The following is a 14,772-nucleotide window of genomic DNA, read 5'->3' on the forward strand; positions in this document are numbered from 1 at the left end:
GGCTAGACTGAGAGAGAAACCAAAGGGGAGGGCACAGTGACTGGAGAGACCACCAGGCTCTGAGCAGATGCAGCAGGGAGCCTGTGTTGGGAACTGGGAAAGAGAATGAGGCTTGGTGGCTGTGCTGCCCACCCGTTAGACTCACACAGTGTGAGTGGGAGCGTCTTACTTGGCCCCTCTTGCGTGTCTCTGCCTTCCTGTGTTCCCAGGGTGTGCTTCTCTTGGTGGTTTTGCTTTGAGAGTGTAGATTGGCTGATTTCCCTGTGTACTTCGTGTGTGTGTGTGTGTGTGTGTGTGTGTCTCTGTCTGTCTGTCTGTCTGTCTGTCTCTGTCCTCTCCAAGTATGGGTGTTTGCCTTTTCCTGCTGATTCTTGTCCTTTCTCTTCCTCTGGATGTCCCTACTCCGCCCTGCTCCACAGGCCTCATCCCTTCCTTTGATGGGGAAATGCTTCAGAATCCTTTTTCCTACTGTGATTCCACCCTAGGAGCTGACTTCTCTTTTTCTTCTTGGTCTTTTAACACAGTGATACTTTTTCTCTCAGTGGACATTCCTTAAGCTAATTCCCTCTGAGGCCAGCGCATCATCCCAGGTCCGTTCCCGGCTCTGACTTCTCACACAAGTGCCTTTCCTCCCCTCCCCTAAAGTCCCCAAGTCTCTGAACTAGGTCCTAGTATGATATCCTGAAGTCCCTGGCCAAGTAACAGGAACTCAGTGGAGGTGCATATCTGACTTTGACATTACTTTGTTCCTCCTTGTCAATTTAGCTGGGAAGATCTCTAGCTAGGAAGTTTAGATTCAACGAGAAATAGCTAAATAGCTGCCCAGACATCCTTTCTGTCTACTAGTGTATTTCCAGTCTGGAACCTAGTGTGGCAGCACACCCATACAGATCTTAAGGTTCTCCTAGGAGGGGTATGTCCTTTTTTAGACCATAAAGGAGTTAGAGAGGTGGCTTCTGATCCTATTTCAGTGCTGTGCCCATTGCTCCCAGAAAAGATGAGCTCTTGTTAATTCATACCTAGACCCCCTGCCCACCTCCTTGTTCAGTGCTCAGTGTTCTCCATCCTGGGCCTTAACAGTTGTATACCATGTCCAAACTGTCCTGTACTGGAAGGCTTGGCTCCTAGAAGTAGCATCCTACAGAGAGTGACAGTGAAGGCTGACTTCTGAGTCTGACTCCATGGTCTAGAATGTTAAGGGAGCAGTGGCTTGTGGCCTGACCCATCTTCTGACAACAGCAGGCAGCTGGGGTGGTTATGAACTTGGAATAACAGATGGGAAAAGCATAGACTTGGAGTCAGAATGTACTTGGATCTGAGGCCCAGCTTCATTCACGAACAAACAAATGTTCTGATCCTATTTCTTTCTCATCTATAACATGGAGATAGTACTGTAGACTATAACAGTCAGATAAGTCTGTGCTCAGCACGTACTAGCAGTTATTAATGTTACTGTATACTTCTTGGGAGGTCATGGATCCTGTGTCAAGGAAGATAAGATCATCTCCCACCCTAAGGACAGTCTGAGGGGAGCTTTGCACCCGTGCCAGCCCTCTGCGCCGGAGGAGGATGTATGGAAGGGTAGAGACCTGAGGGACCTGAGTCAGAGATCCCTGGGGCACTGTGTCCTATGAGTGCTGCCTGGGTAGAGGGTGTGGGTGGGTAACCCAGGCCAACAGAGGGGCCTTTGGGTTGGGTTTGACCATTAAAACTAATGCCTTCATTTCTCTCCCATGCTTTCTCCTCCGGCCAGGAGCGGAAGGTACTTGCCCTTTCTGCTTTCTTCGCTTCTTAGCGCTTTTGATTGTGTGTGTGTGGATTCTTATGTCCTCCCTTTGGGAACTAGGTTTCCTTGGGGAGCGTGGGCTGTAGCTGGGAGAGTGGGCTTCATGGGGCAGGGGTGGAGCCTTTGGGCCTTACCCCCGCCCCCTCCCTCTCTTGCAGGTTTTCATAGAGCTGAATCACATTAAAAAGTGCAATACAGTTCGAGGCGTCTTTGTCCTGGAAGAATTTGGTAATTACACTATTTTGCTCTTAGGTCTGGACTCACATGGCAGTAACTCAAACCTTGGAGCTCCAGAGGAGGGTCTAGGGCAGGGGACAAAAGCCTTTGCAGAGAGGTCAGGAAGAGCAGGAATGACAGGGAAGGAAAGGAGCCCTGAGACCTCAGAACAGAAAGGAGAAAGACAGGATAGCCAGTGGTCCCCAAAGAGCAGGAAACCTTGGACAAGTTAGAGTCTAAGATGGTGATGATGCAGTGCCCTCTTTCCTGGTTTGGCCAGCCAACGGTCAGAAAGTTCTGGGGCAGAGCAGACTGGTGATCCTCAAGTTCTGTTGTGTCCATGTTGCCTCCTGCCATCTGTCTAGCAGCCCAACAGGGTCCCACCCAGCCTCCCCAGTACCACTCTGGTCCCACCCGGCCTCTGATCTAGAGGAGGGCAGGAGGCACCACAGACAGACTCAGCTGTGGCCAGAGAAGCCTCGGGGGCCTCAGAGGCAGAAGGGCAGGTCTATCTGAAGCTGGATCCAGCCTCCCCAAGCAGGCACTAAGGAGTGGTGTAGTGGGGCTCACCCTGGGGCTTTGAGTTCCTGCTGTGTTTGTGCTTCATTCTTTTGTGCCCCTCATCGCTGCTATGAAAACCTTCGTTCTCCAGCAGGTAACGTGACCTCGGCCCGTGCTGCCTTTCCCCAGGCCCTGCAGTGGGTGGTGGGCTCTTTTCAACTGACCTAGCTGCTTCCATGACTAGTGGTCTCTCCTTCTCCCCACCCTCTTCCTTCCCAGTGCCCCTCCCCCTTGTGCTAGCTCACTGTTCTGAGTTCTCTCTTCACTGTGCTCCCTTCTCTCTTTTGCCAGAGAGATACTTGGGGAATTCTTCCAACTCAGGAGAATGATCTGGGGCTTCTTGCTCTGCCTCTGATGAGTTTATTTCAGGCTAACACTGGGTTCTAGGTATTCTACCTCCCAGGGTCAGAAGAAGGTGTGGCCAACTCTCCTTCTATCTTTTCTGCCCCCAGAGGGATGCCATGCCCTCCTCCCAGTCTCACAAGGCCACACTGATGGCTGGATCTGGGCGACCCTACTCCTTCCTCTGGCCAGGCACAGACCCTGCATGGCTGGGATGGGTTGACTCCTAATCTTGCATTCTGGGCTGTGGACATGTGTGTATTTGCCTGACGCTCCCGTCACCTCCACCTGGGTGCTGTACTCGCCTTTCTCTTCTGATCAGTGTGTCTGCTCCAGAGCCTTCTGACGCTCTCCCTCACACAGGCAGGCCTGAGATTCTCCTGCCTCACAGGAGTTGATGTCTCCTCCAAGTCTGATGTTGGGTTTAGTATTCTATTACTTCATATGACTTTTATGACCCTCTGTTGTGGGGGTTGTGGGAGGAATGATATTTATCATGACTAGATCTGTGGGCTCTGGTGACAAGGATGCGTTCATGGGCATCTTAGCAAGGGAGTCACAGGCTAGAGACCACTCTCTTCCCTACTGCAACTCCTCACAAGCCCTGGACAGTAGCTGTGACCAGGCGGGAGAGTGGCCAGCCCTTCCACCTTGGGATACCCAAAGAAGCATGTAGATCCCAAGCGTCAAGTAAAGAGCCACAGCAGACTTCCGATGTCCGTTTGAGGAGTCTGCCTGGACAACCCAAGGAGTCTGGCTGGACAGGCTGAGCTCTGTTCTGTCACAGCCTAAGCCGCCACAGCCACTGTGAGAGGACACAGAGGGAAGGGGGCCTGGCCCTGGGCGCTGCCGCCTGGGGGAGTAGGACTCTGTTGCTCTTGGTTTTGAACTTTCTGTTTTGTTTCTTGCCCGTCCGGTTTTAGTTCCTGAAATTAAAGAAGTGGTGAGCCACAAGTACAAGACGCCAATGGTGAGTATGCGTCTCAGCCACAACAGGCCGAAGCACACAGGGCTCCCTGGGGACCTTCCAACAAGAAGGGTGGACCCTCGTGGGGGATTGGTCTAGATGCCAGTGGTTCAACTCAAGTTGAAATACATCTTTCATCTGGGGTATATGTGCTGACTCCCTCTCTCAGGAGAAAAGCTTCCAAAGACTTGCCTGAGGCTCACTCAGCCCAGTGGCCTGTGCTAGTGTCAGGGCAGGCCTTGAACTCCAGGCTGACCTTCCACCTATGAAGGTGCAGGAATCTCAGTGTGGCCGATCCAACGGGTCTTCTGTTCCCTGCAGGCCCACGAGATCTGCTACTCTGTCTTGTGTCTCTTCTCGTATGTGGCCGCAGTTCGTAGCAGTGAAGAAGACCTCCGAACCCCACCTCGGCCTGTCTCTAGCTGATAGAGAAGGGTTACACAGCTGGCCCAGCCCAGGGGTCACGCCTCACCTCTTGCTGCTCCTAAGCGCCGAAGCTGCTGTGACTGAGACAGGGATGATGTGTGTATGTTCTCTGCAAGCTCCTTCTCATGGTTTAGCTGGTTTCATTTTATGTCTGAGTGTGTCTTTGTGTTCATCTGTCATGGGGCTAAGCTAGCCTCATTACCTTCTCTTCTTACACTAGCAGACTAGCCTTCTGTCCCCTCAGGGCTCCAGAGTGTGTGTGTGTGTGTGTGTGTGTGTGTGTGTGTGTGTGTGCGCGCGCGCATCTGTCTGTGTGGTCACTGTTAGCCCACTATTGCCTGTCTTTGAGATGTTTGCACTGTGGCCCCACGTCCTAGTTCTTATACCCTCCAGTTTAGGGCTCTTCTCTCCATCCTCTGTGATCCGGCACTGCAGGGTACCTGGGACAGTTCCACTCTGGGAAGTGAGAGACACTTGGGGACAAACCTTCCTGGCTGAGGGTCCGGGAGGAGGAAGGGAGGATTCCAAGGAAGCCCAGTAAGTGGCAACCTTCCTGCTTCCTCACAGTTTGTAAGCTGTGGTTGCAGGTCACGCTGCTGCCTGCCCCAGCTCCATCGACGAGTGTTCTGAATGACTGCCATGTGCTGAGCTGGGAGTTCCGCAGTGTTCTTCCTGGCCTTTGGCATGAGAGGACAGAGGAGTGACATGATGGTGTCCCAGACAGCACCAGCTGCTCTGCCTAAGAGCTGGGGCTAGGTGGGTCAGGGCAGAATTGAGCCCAGCATGCATGCCTGTCTACAGGCAGTCTCCTGACTTCAGTGCCAGAAGAAAGCTATGGACTAGATAGGAGAAGAATGTAAATATTTCAGCTCCACATTATTTATAGAAAAATGTACAGCTGTGTGATGTGAAATAAATGTCCTGAACTCTGCCTGAGCTCCCCTGCTTTCCTCTTAGTTCAGCCTGAGGAAGGCTGTCCCTAGCTCATCTGCATCCAGCATTGGCATACTGAGATCCTGCTCTGGCCTCCTGCTCTCCGGGCTTCCTGGGGTGCCAGAAAGGGACGCCTGCTACACCACAGCTAGAAAGGCCTGGGATGCTCTGGGCACTAGAGAGAGGAGGTGACTTGGGCATTCGTGCCTGAGCAGCTTGATAAAGAAGTCCCAGGAAAACACAGGTGCTGCTCTAGATCCCCAATACAGATGTGGTCAGGTGTGTGGTGATGTGACCTGGGCCTCCCAAGGGCTTGCAGGCCAGGGCTCTGTGCTCTTGGGCAAGTGTATGTCTTATGTGGAGTAAAACACAAGGTAGTAACCCAGGTCCAACCTTCATGGGATATCTGTGCCATGGGAAACCCTGGCACTTGTGGGCAGAATACCCACATCACTATGACACTTCTGGGACCTGCTGGCCACAAAATTTGAAGGAAATGTGGCCTCTTTGAGGAGGAAGTCAGAGAAGGTTGTGATTTCCTGTGTCTGAGCTGAATGGAGTCACTCTGTCCCGTGAGATGTGGTCATGAGTTGTGGGCTCATAGGGGTCTTGATGCCTTGCATAGTACAGGGCCCTACTGCCCTACCCACTGTAGCACCCAGCTGGCATCGCCTGGGTTACTAGGATGAGGCTCATGCCTGTGCCTACAACGGAATACCTATGGCTCCAGTGCCTTTCACTTCCACTTTTCCCACCTGAGCATGAGGGTGGAGGGAGACTGACATCCTTTCTAATTAATGTCTCACAAGTACAGAACACTGATTTGGAGAATGGCATGCCTGCCAAGATCAAGCAAATGCTATATGCTTTCCCATGGAGATGAACAGGAAACATCAACCCCTAGTGACTGCACTGATCTTTTATTATTGCTCTTACACAGTGAGCCAGCCAGAAGGGCCTGTCCCCAGTCACCATTTCTGAAGCCCACACACTTGATGCTCCCACTATTAACAGCACTGTGACATCAGTTTCTGCAGAACCCATCAGACATGCCTGGTATAACTGTTGATCAGTCCTTCCAGGATGCGTAGTTGCATACACATACAAGTGCAGTAGCAGAAAGGGGTGCTCCTCCAACTCCCTTCTGGGCTTCTGGTACATGGGCTAGCATCCATCTGTACCTGTGACATAGGCTGCCTTGTGAATGAACTGAGGTTCCTTGTACCCCCATCTCCTGATAGCTACCCTAGACCCTTGGCCTTAGGTAGTTTGGAATACATACCTAGCCATCTCTAGGGAACCATCCTGGTCACTGAGGAACTGTAAGAGGGAAGGAGACAAGCCATGTGATTTCCTAGTCTTCCAGAAGCCAAGATCCACTGAATATGCCAGGGCCAGTGATCTAGCAGCCAGAAGTACTGCTTGAACCAGGACAGCAGAGCCAAGCCCAGGGCCCTTGCCACTACCCTGCTTTCTCCCAAGCCCTGGCCCAGAAGGCTCCTTACCTCGCACCTCCAGGCGGCACTCACACTGTGCCTCGCCCTGCAAGTTGGTGGCCCTGCAGACATAGACACCGCCATCGTAGGGGCAGGGCTTCCTGATCTCCAGGGTCAGTACTCCCTGCTTGCAGAACATGCGGAAACGAGCATCTTCTCCCAGATCCAGGCCGTTCTTGAACCAGGAAATCTTGGGCTGAACATCAAGTAAAAAGGAAAAGGGAAGCATCTTGGTGACAGGGGGACTGGTGGGAATTCAGAGGGACTATTCTAGAAGTTCCCACTGGAGCACCAGACTCAACCCAAGGCTGAGAATGAACATGGAGCTAACACTGAGGGATTAGGTCCTGTTCAGGGGGAAGACTGGAAGATATCCAGAGATGAGGCAGACAATATACAGACTGGGGAGAGTTAACCATAGGGAGCCTAGGAGAACAGCTTCCTGTCAGTCTAGCCCAGGACCTTGAGTCCCTACCTTAGGACTACCTCGGACAGCACAGCAGAGGATGGCATTATAGCCGGCAATGATGGAGCGGTTTGCCAAGGGCTGGGTGAAGCTTGGGGCCTCAGAGAAGTCCAGGGCCTTGTATTTGGGTGGCTCATATGTGATGCCTGTTGGTGACAAGTCTTGGTACCAAGGTCACCCCAAGCTAGGCTTCCCCCTCCTTCCCCCAGATTCCCCACAGTATGAGTAAGGGTGCAGCACCTGGTCTTGGAATAAAGACAGGTTCCTTGGTGGCAGCAGCTTTGTCACTGGAACCCACCATGTTATGGCTGAAGACCCGGAAGTAATAGCCATTGCCAATGATAAGCTCTGATACCACACAGTGAGTGCGGCGGTAATGTTCCAAAACGGTGAACCACTCCTGGAGGACGCGAAGGAACAGAGGGCTCTCTGAGGAACCTCTGCCTTTCTTGGGTACCCCTTGTGCCTTTACCCCTACCATGGAGGAAACCAGAATAATGGATTGGGGGGGGTCAATGGTTAGCACAGGGGAGGGCTGCTCAACCTAAGGAGGGTATATAGAGGCCCAGGGCCCCAGGCTCACCATGGTCTTCTTGTCAGCTTTCTGAACAGTATAACCCCAGATCTCTGTATTCCCATCATCTTGGGGTGGCTTCCACTCCAGAGCCACATTGAAACCCCAAGTCTCAACTATCCGGATATCCTGGGGAGGACTTGGCTTGTCTGCAAGAGACAGATCCAATTGGATCACTGAGCATTCTGAGGCTGCCTGAGCAGAAGCAGGGGCATGCTTGTGTACAGGAGCCCCTCCTTCTAACTACCCTCTGCAGGAGCTCTGACCTGGGTTCCCAGACTCAAGGTCAGGAGACAAGGGTGTTGAAAGGGAGGTTCCCGGGCCACATACCCACAATCTGCAGGATCAGTGTTGCCTTGTCCTCCATGTTCTCAATTCGAACTGTCACCTGGTAGGTGCCTGAGTGGCTGCGGCGGGCAGCTCGGATGAACAAGATTGTGTCTGTGGGGCTGTTCCGGATGCTCACCTCCTCACCTGCCAGTGGCTGCCCCTCTTTGGTCCAGGTCACTTGAGGCCGGGGTTTGCCCTGGGGGAGATTGAGCAGCCCAACCCTGAGCTTGACTCTCCGAAGGGGCTGGCACTACCCCAGCTACTTGTGGACCGAGGCCTCAGGTCTGCAGCCCCCAGGAGATCCTTCAACTGTGGTTTCTTCTTTTGGACAGGGAAGGAGTCAGTCTACCTGGAAAGGGATGAGGAGGTTTACGGGCTCCCCAACTTTCTTCTGGATGGTCTGGCGCAGGTGTCTGGGCAGTTGGAGCCGTGGTCGCTCTGTGGGTAGAAAGGGGGCAGCTCAACAAGGGCCCTTCTGTAACCTAACCCTAAGGATTCCATGGGTCCTTTCCCTCTCGGGGCAGGGCCCAGAGCACTGTAGCTGAGAAAAAAGTTGCCATGGTCTCCTAACCCACAGCAATTCCAGTATGCTCAACACTAAAAGCTGTACACTGAGCTTCCGTGTGTGTGTGTGTGTGTGTGTGTTTCACTTTTTAGATTTACTTATGTATTTATATGTATGAGCATTTAGCCTGTATGTGTATATGTGCACCATGTGTGTGCCTAGTGTTTGCAGAGATCAGAAAAAGGCAATGGGTCCCCTGAAACTGGAGTTATGAATGGTTATGAACTGCACATGTATGTGCTGGAAACCAAGCCCTAGTCCCCTGCAAGAATAGCAAGTGTTCTTAACTGAGACCCCATCTCTCAGGCCCTGTGTTCTCTTTTGAGGAGGAGCTGATGTAGCCCAGCCTGGACTCACCCCTCATCCTCCTGCCAGTGTTACAGGTGGATGCCATTGTGGTCAGCTTCAGTTCAGGAGGGTAAGGAAGTTATTTGGAGCCTCATATCTTGTAAAATGTAACCAAAGGCTCTGATGCTGTGCTGTTGGACCCTCAACCCAGTACTATTTCAGTTTGCTGCTTCTTTCCAACCTAGAGAACCAATCCTTCTATCTTTATAAAGAACAGAAGAAAGAGCCAGGTGCAAATGGCACACTCTCAGCCCTCGGGAGTTAGAGGCAGTCTGTAAGTTTGAGGCCAGCCTGGTCTACATAGTTCCAGGACTACGTAGAGAGACCCTGTCTCAAACAACAACAAAGGCCAACAGAAGAATGGGAAGTGTATCCTAGATGAGCCTAAGTGACCCTGAGGAGCCTCACTGTTCAATTCTGAGGATAATATCTATGCTGGAGTCCCTGTTCCAGAACTAGGAGCTGAACCAAGAGAGCCCAAGGCATAAATAAAGGCCCTGGCCCTTCCTGTCCCTGCCCCAGCCCAGGCCCCTACCCCATGCCTCTGTCTTGTCTTGATTGGGAAAGGGTGGTCAGTGGCAGGCCTTTTAGCAGGACACTCACGCAGTATCTCCTGCACTGTCACAGGCTCTTTGGTGATGATAGGACCTCCAGGTCCTGCCACGTTGTGCGCTCGCACTCGGAACAGCAGCCGTGCCCCTGTGGGTAGATCCTTCACCAGCAGCGAAGTTCTCTCTGTCAGCCCTTGCAGAGCAGCCACCCACTCAGAGCCTGGATGTGGGCATAAATGAGTCAAAATCACACCTTACCTTGCTACCACCTTCTGAGGCTGGCCCCATGGGTGGAACACTCACAGCCCTCCTGGCAGTACTCTACACTGTATCCATCCAGGCCACCTGCTCCCACACGCTCTGGGGGCCGCCACTTGAGTGAAACAGTGGTGTCCGACACATCTTCCACAGTCAAATGGGTTGGTTCACCAGGGGGCCCTGGGCAGAAACAGGTAGAGAGAGTCTGAGTGAGCCTGTACCAGGCAGGGAAGCGGCCATCCATGACTGGGACCTCAGTTGTCTGCTGAGCTCATAGGAAAGACTTCCCTTCTGCTGGCTTCCAGCCACTTCCAGGAATATTTGAGCTGCATTAAAAGACACATCTCTGGGTTGACTTACAAACCAAGAACTGATAAAAAACAGGGACTCAGGAAAGAAGAAAGGAGCCAAGAGTACACAAGGATTTAGAAAGGACTCATTTGTCAGTGTAGGGAATGCTGGAAGTGTAAGAGAAAGCCAAAAACCGAGCGTGAAGCATGAGGACATCCTGCCAATGTATGATTAGGTGACTGGCACAAACCAAAAGTTAGTTCCTTAAAAAAGGGAAGGCTGGGGCTAATGCTATGACTGTTTTAGAGACTTATTTCTCTTACAGAGGACTTGGGTCAGTTCCCAGCATCCATTTGGTGGCTCACAAGCTCCTGCAGCTCCAGTTCCAGGGGATCTGATGTCCCCTTGTGGCCTCTAAGGGGGTGGCACATGCCTTTAATCCCAGCACTCAGGAGGTAGAGGAAAGTGGATCTCTGTGAGTTCCAGGCCAGCCAGGACTACATAAATGAAATCCTGTCTCAAATCAGGGAGGGATGTAACTAATGTTTACTAGGGTGTCCATTGTACCAGTGAGGTGACCCTGAGGTCATTTAACTTGTCCAGCCTGAGCTCCTCATCTGTAATGCAAGGCAGCTTTTCCCTGAGAGCACTAGAGACCATTCAGGCAAAGGCCTGATGCAGAGGCCACCTGTCAGCTAGGAGACTGCTTCCATCCACCCCCCTTGGCCCCTGCATTCTGGGGATCTGGCAGGTTCACCAATAGGCATGAAGGGCTGGGAGGCAGGGCTGGGCCTGGACATTCCCACAGCATTGACCGCGTAGACTCTCATCTCGTAGGCGACACCCTCGATCATCCGCCTCGCCTCGTGGCTCAGCTCCCGCAGCAGGTCAAAGTTGAGCCTCATCCACCTGTAGCTCTTTTTCTTCTTGCGCTCCAGGATGTATCCTGAGAGAGGAGAGAAGTCGGGTCTGTGCCCTGTTACTCAGGTGACAGCTGCCCTCGGCTATCCCTGTGCCCTGGCACTCACCCAGGACCGGCTGCCCGCCATCATAGGCAGGCGGTTCCCACTGCACAGTGCAGGAGTCCTCGCCCACGTTGCTGATCTTAGGGGCCGCAGGGGCATCTGGCACATCTTGATGGGGAAGGGGAACCACATCAGCTTTTTCCAACTCAGAGTCTGACAACACTGCTCACCCCTCTCTTCACCACCATCACCATCACCACAGCCGCCACTGGCACCGCCACCGCCACCACCGCCACCGCCACCACCGCCACCGCCACCACCGCCACTGCCACCACCGCCACCGCCACCACCACGAGTCAAAGCAGTCTAGAGCCAGATTATGTTACCATCCACCATCTTATCACTTATGGCTCCCCTCTGTCCACTTTCACCTCATGTCCCAGCTCCAATCAGCTACACTCACCCGAACCCACCCAGCCCTCCACAACACAATGACTGTCCCATGCTCATTTCTCCCAGAGAACTGTCAGTGTCACAAGCAGCCATTTCTACACACCCATCTCCTCACGACCCCTCTCAGGCAGTCCCAGTCATTACCACTGCCTGCTGAGAGTGTCCCTGTGATCATTGGTGAGTAACTGGATGAGTGAGTGAATGGGCCCTCCCTGGTGCTGTCCTGTGCTCTCCAGCCTGGAGCTCGGGTTGACTCACCAATGACCTTGACTGTGAGGTTGACCTGGTCCTCGCCCACAGGGTTCTTTACTGTGACAGTGTAGACACCTTCATCTTCTTTCTCTGCCCCTTCAACTGTGAAGACGCTGCGGTCTTTGGTGGTCTCCACACGGACGCGGCCCTCAGTCTCACACAACAGCTGAAAGGGAGAGAGAGTTGGGAACAAGGCCCATTGGAGCCTATACAGTAGCCACCAGCCTTCACTGAGAGAGAAGTTCAGTTCAGGGTCTTTGGGAAGGGGGAGGCACAGTCTGGGGGAAAACTAGACCCCTGTAAGTGACTAGTTCAAAAATTTTCAATGTGACATCATAGGCAAGACACAGGCAAAGGACTCAGACTCTAGTTTTGTCATGGAACTTAGCCTCTGTGTGCATCAGTTTTCCTATCTGTCAAATGGGAAGAATATGACCCCGCAAAGCTACAGAAAGACTACAGGTATTCAGACCCTCAGAGCAGCCAGCAGTGGCACAGAGGAGAAAGGCAGAACTGAGCCATGCCTGGCATCTGCACTTGCTGTGGAGTGCCTGGGAACCCACCCGTACATAGCCAAGATCAGCTCTAGAGACATTCAATCTAAATTCAGTGAGGAAATGTTCTCCCTGCTGGCTAGCTTTCAGAGAGCCAGAGGTGCTTACAGTTTGTTGGAGATGAAAAGCTATCAATTGAAAAGCCAGTCTTTCCCAGCACTGGACCCTAAATGCCAAGATACCAACCTGCCAAGCAAGTGTCCACGGGTGCACTGGCACAACTGTTATGGGGTAAGTGCTGCTCTTTGTTAGTATCTGAGGCCTGTCCCACAGAGGGGAATGCCATGCCTGGTACTGTAATCCTCTTCAAAAGCCCATGGCTGAAGAGGTCATAGGCCCTGGAGTTGAACCTGCCGCTATTATTTTGCTAAATGGTCATGTTGTCAAATTGCCTTCTCATGGTTTCCTACCCCAGAGACCTGGCTGGTCTCAACCTTAATCAAAAAGCTTTTTTTTGGTCGGCAACCAGTCAAGACAGCAATACATAGAAATCAGTGCTGAGAGTAAGAGAGAGAATGTTCAGCCCTTAGTCACAAATCTCTATCAAGCCCACCGTCCCCCACCTAAAGGCTCAGGGGACATTTTGTCATATGGGACACAAAGGATGTTGGAGCTGAAGGATGGGGAGGAGTGCCAAGAAATGCTGTCTTCTGGCCATGGCGCAGCCACAGCGATCACCGCTCAGCAGCTGTGCTCGCCTGCACTTGATAAAGCCAGCCAGATGTCAAAGGTAGGCAAGGAAGTGCTCTCCGGGCCCCACCCTGGACTGGGGCACTGTTGGCCAGTCGTAACTGCTGGGGAGGCTGGGGGCAGGCTGCTCGTGCTCCAGCGAGAGCTCTCAGTACTATGGAACTTAGTGGGTTAGAGAAAAGCAAAACAACCGAGCACTCCTGAGTCAGAGGCCAGCCTGTTCTACAAGGGAATTCCAGGTCAGCTAGGGCTGCGTAATGAGAATCTGTAAAAGGAGTTGGGAGGGGGGATATTGGGAGTAGGTGGGATGACATGGTGGGTATGCTCATATTTCATTGTATATGTGTATTAAATCCTCAAGAATAAAAAATATGAATAAAAAGAAGGGGGAGAAATGAGGCAGGGAATCCAGGAACCATTTTAATTCTGATGACTTCCTAGCAAAATCAAGGACATCAACACCCTAGCGAGGGGCTTGTCAGCTCCATTCTTCTGCACCATGAGAGAGCCCGTCAGGACTTTCCTTAGGGTAGATACGGCATACACCACAAAGAAGAGTAAGGACCACAAGCCATAACCCGACTTCAATCTTACCTTCTTATCAAACACCCACTCCTCATCAGCACCTGCATCTTCTGGGGCATCAGGGGGTGGCGCAGCTGAAGCCTTCTTCCCCTGGGAACAGAATGTACTGGAATTAGGGTTAGCGGTGCTGAGTCAGCTTTCCTCCCATTCCCCACATGCTTCCTACCATGCTCTGTCTCCTGGCCAGTGGGGGACCCCTGTGCCCCCCGTGAGTGGAGCTTACACCTTCAGCACATATGTATGGAGCCAAGCTTAACACCCATCTGGTCCCACTCACCTATTGTACAGGTCGGAAAACTGGGTGGAGGGGAAACTATAGTACCTGTGTTATAGTCTTCTGCCAGACCACAGTGGGAGCAGGGTCCCCAGAAATCGGGACATCCAGGCGTAACTTGTTCCCAGCAACAACCACAATGGTGTCTGGTGTGCTGCCGGGACAGTCCAAGTGGATCTTGGGAGGTTCTGTATGGAGAAGTACAGTTCAGAGAAAAGGGAGGTGTCTGGACCCACAGATGTGGCTGAGGAGGTCCAGAGGTCGCTTGGTGGGTGCTAGGAGCTCATGTCCCTGATTGTTGGTCTTTATCAATTTCATCTAGGTATAATTTATATACAATAAAAGTACAAGTTTCAGCATAGATAGTCCTGTAGGATTTTCTTGGGTCTCAGCCAGGTGTGATTGTGCAAGCCTTTAATCCCAGCACTCAGGAAGCAGAGGCCAGTGGCTCTCTGTGAGCTATGATAGCCTGGTCTACTGAGTGAGCTGCAGGACAGTCAGAACTATATAGAGGGACCCTGTCTCCAAAAGCAAAGGCAAAAAGAAAACAAAAGACAGGGTCTTACTAGTTTAGCCCAGGCTAGTCTCAAACTCTAGGTCTTCCTGCCTCTACCTCCCATGAACTATGCAGGGTCTATGGCAAGGCATGAAGAAGGTTGGGATGGGATGTGGGGGTAGGAGGAAAAAGCTGAGGTGGCACAAATGGGTCCCAAGACTCACCCTGCCTAGGCACAAAGTCAATCTTGACCTCTGAAAGAGAAGGAAAGCGAGGAATATTAAGGGAAAGGAAGGACCAAGCCATAGGGCATCCTGGCCATGATCCCAAAATGCATGCGCACGAACACACACACACACACACACACACACACACACACACACACACACACAC

At 52.3% G+C, this 14,772-nt stretch overlaps 2 protein-coding genes across 11 annotated transcripts in view; one reads left to right on the forward strand and one right to left on the reverse strand.

The window, feature by feature from the left end:
* Positions 1 to 5,229, forward strand: part of Madd (MAP kinase activating death domain) — a 53,837-nt gene extending 48,608 nt beyond the window's left edge. For 6 of the 9 annotated variants that reach the window (XM_028778530.1, XM_028778527.1, XM_028778525.1 and 3 more), the window contains 3 exons: positions 1,945 to 2,014; positions 3,829 to 3,875; positions 4,194 to 5,229. In XM_028778530.1, the coding sequence (XP_028634363.1) occupies positions 1,945 to 2,014; positions 3,829 to 3,875; positions 4,194 to 4,298 (222 nt within the window). In that variant the 3' untranslated portion in view covers positions 4,299 to 5,229. The remainder of the gene's footprint in view (positions 1 to 1,944; positions 2,015 to 3,828; positions 3,876 to 4,193) is intronic. The other 3 variants (XM_028778521.1, XM_028778523.1, XM_028778529.1) reach the window with 2 other exon arrangements.
* A 905-nt stretch (positions 5,230 to 6,134) lies between these two features.
* Positions 6,135 to 14,772, reverse strand: part of Mybpc3 (myosin binding protein C, cardiac) — a 16,364-nt gene continuing 7,726 nt past the window's right edge. Inside the window, exons 20-35 of one of the 2 annotated variants that reach the window (XM_028778542.1) lie at positions 14,604 to 14,633; positions 13,932 to 14,071; positions 13,619 to 13,699; positions 11,787 to 11,946; positions 11,139 to 11,243; positions 10,868 to 11,056; positions 9,865 to 9,999; positions 9,614 to 9,781; positions 8,447 to 8,535; positions 8,098 to 8,293; positions 7,777 to 7,916; positions 7,434 to 7,593; positions 7,203 to 7,339; positions 6,737 to 6,923; positions 6,514 to 6,551; positions 6,135 to 6,412 (exon numbers count right to left, since the gene is read on the reverse strand). In XM_028778542.1, coding sequence (XP_028634375.1) covers positions 6,541 to 6,551; positions 6,737 to 6,923; positions 7,203 to 7,339; positions 7,434 to 7,593; positions 7,777 to 7,916; positions 8,098 to 8,293; positions 8,447 to 8,535; positions 9,614 to 9,781; positions 9,865 to 9,999; positions 10,868 to 11,056; positions 11,139 to 11,243; positions 11,787 to 11,946; positions 13,619 to 13,699; positions 13,932 to 14,071; positions 14,604 to 14,633 — 1,928 coding nt within the window. In that variant the 3' untranslated portion in view covers positions 6,135 to 6,412; positions 6,514 to 6,540. Of the gene's footprint in view, positions 6,413 to 6,509; positions 6,552 to 6,736; positions 6,924 to 7,202; positions 7,340 to 7,433; positions 7,594 to 7,776; positions 7,917 to 8,097; positions 8,294 to 8,446; positions 8,536 to 9,613; positions 9,782 to 9,864; positions 10,000 to 10,867; positions 11,057 to 11,138; positions 11,244 to 11,786; positions 11,947 to 13,618; positions 13,700 to 13,931; positions 14,072 to 14,603; positions 14,634 to 14,772 lie in introns of both variants that reach the window. The other variant, XM_028778543.1, reaches the window with a different exon arrangement.

Source organism: Grammomys surdaster, unplaced genomic scaffold (genome assembly GCF_004785775.1).
Source record: "Grammomys surdaster isolate TR1022 unplaced genomic scaffold, NIH_TR_1.0 338, whole genome shotgun sequence".
Lineage (NCBI taxonomy): Eukaryota > Metazoa > Chordata > Mammalia > Rodentia > Muridae > Grammomys > Grammomys surdaster.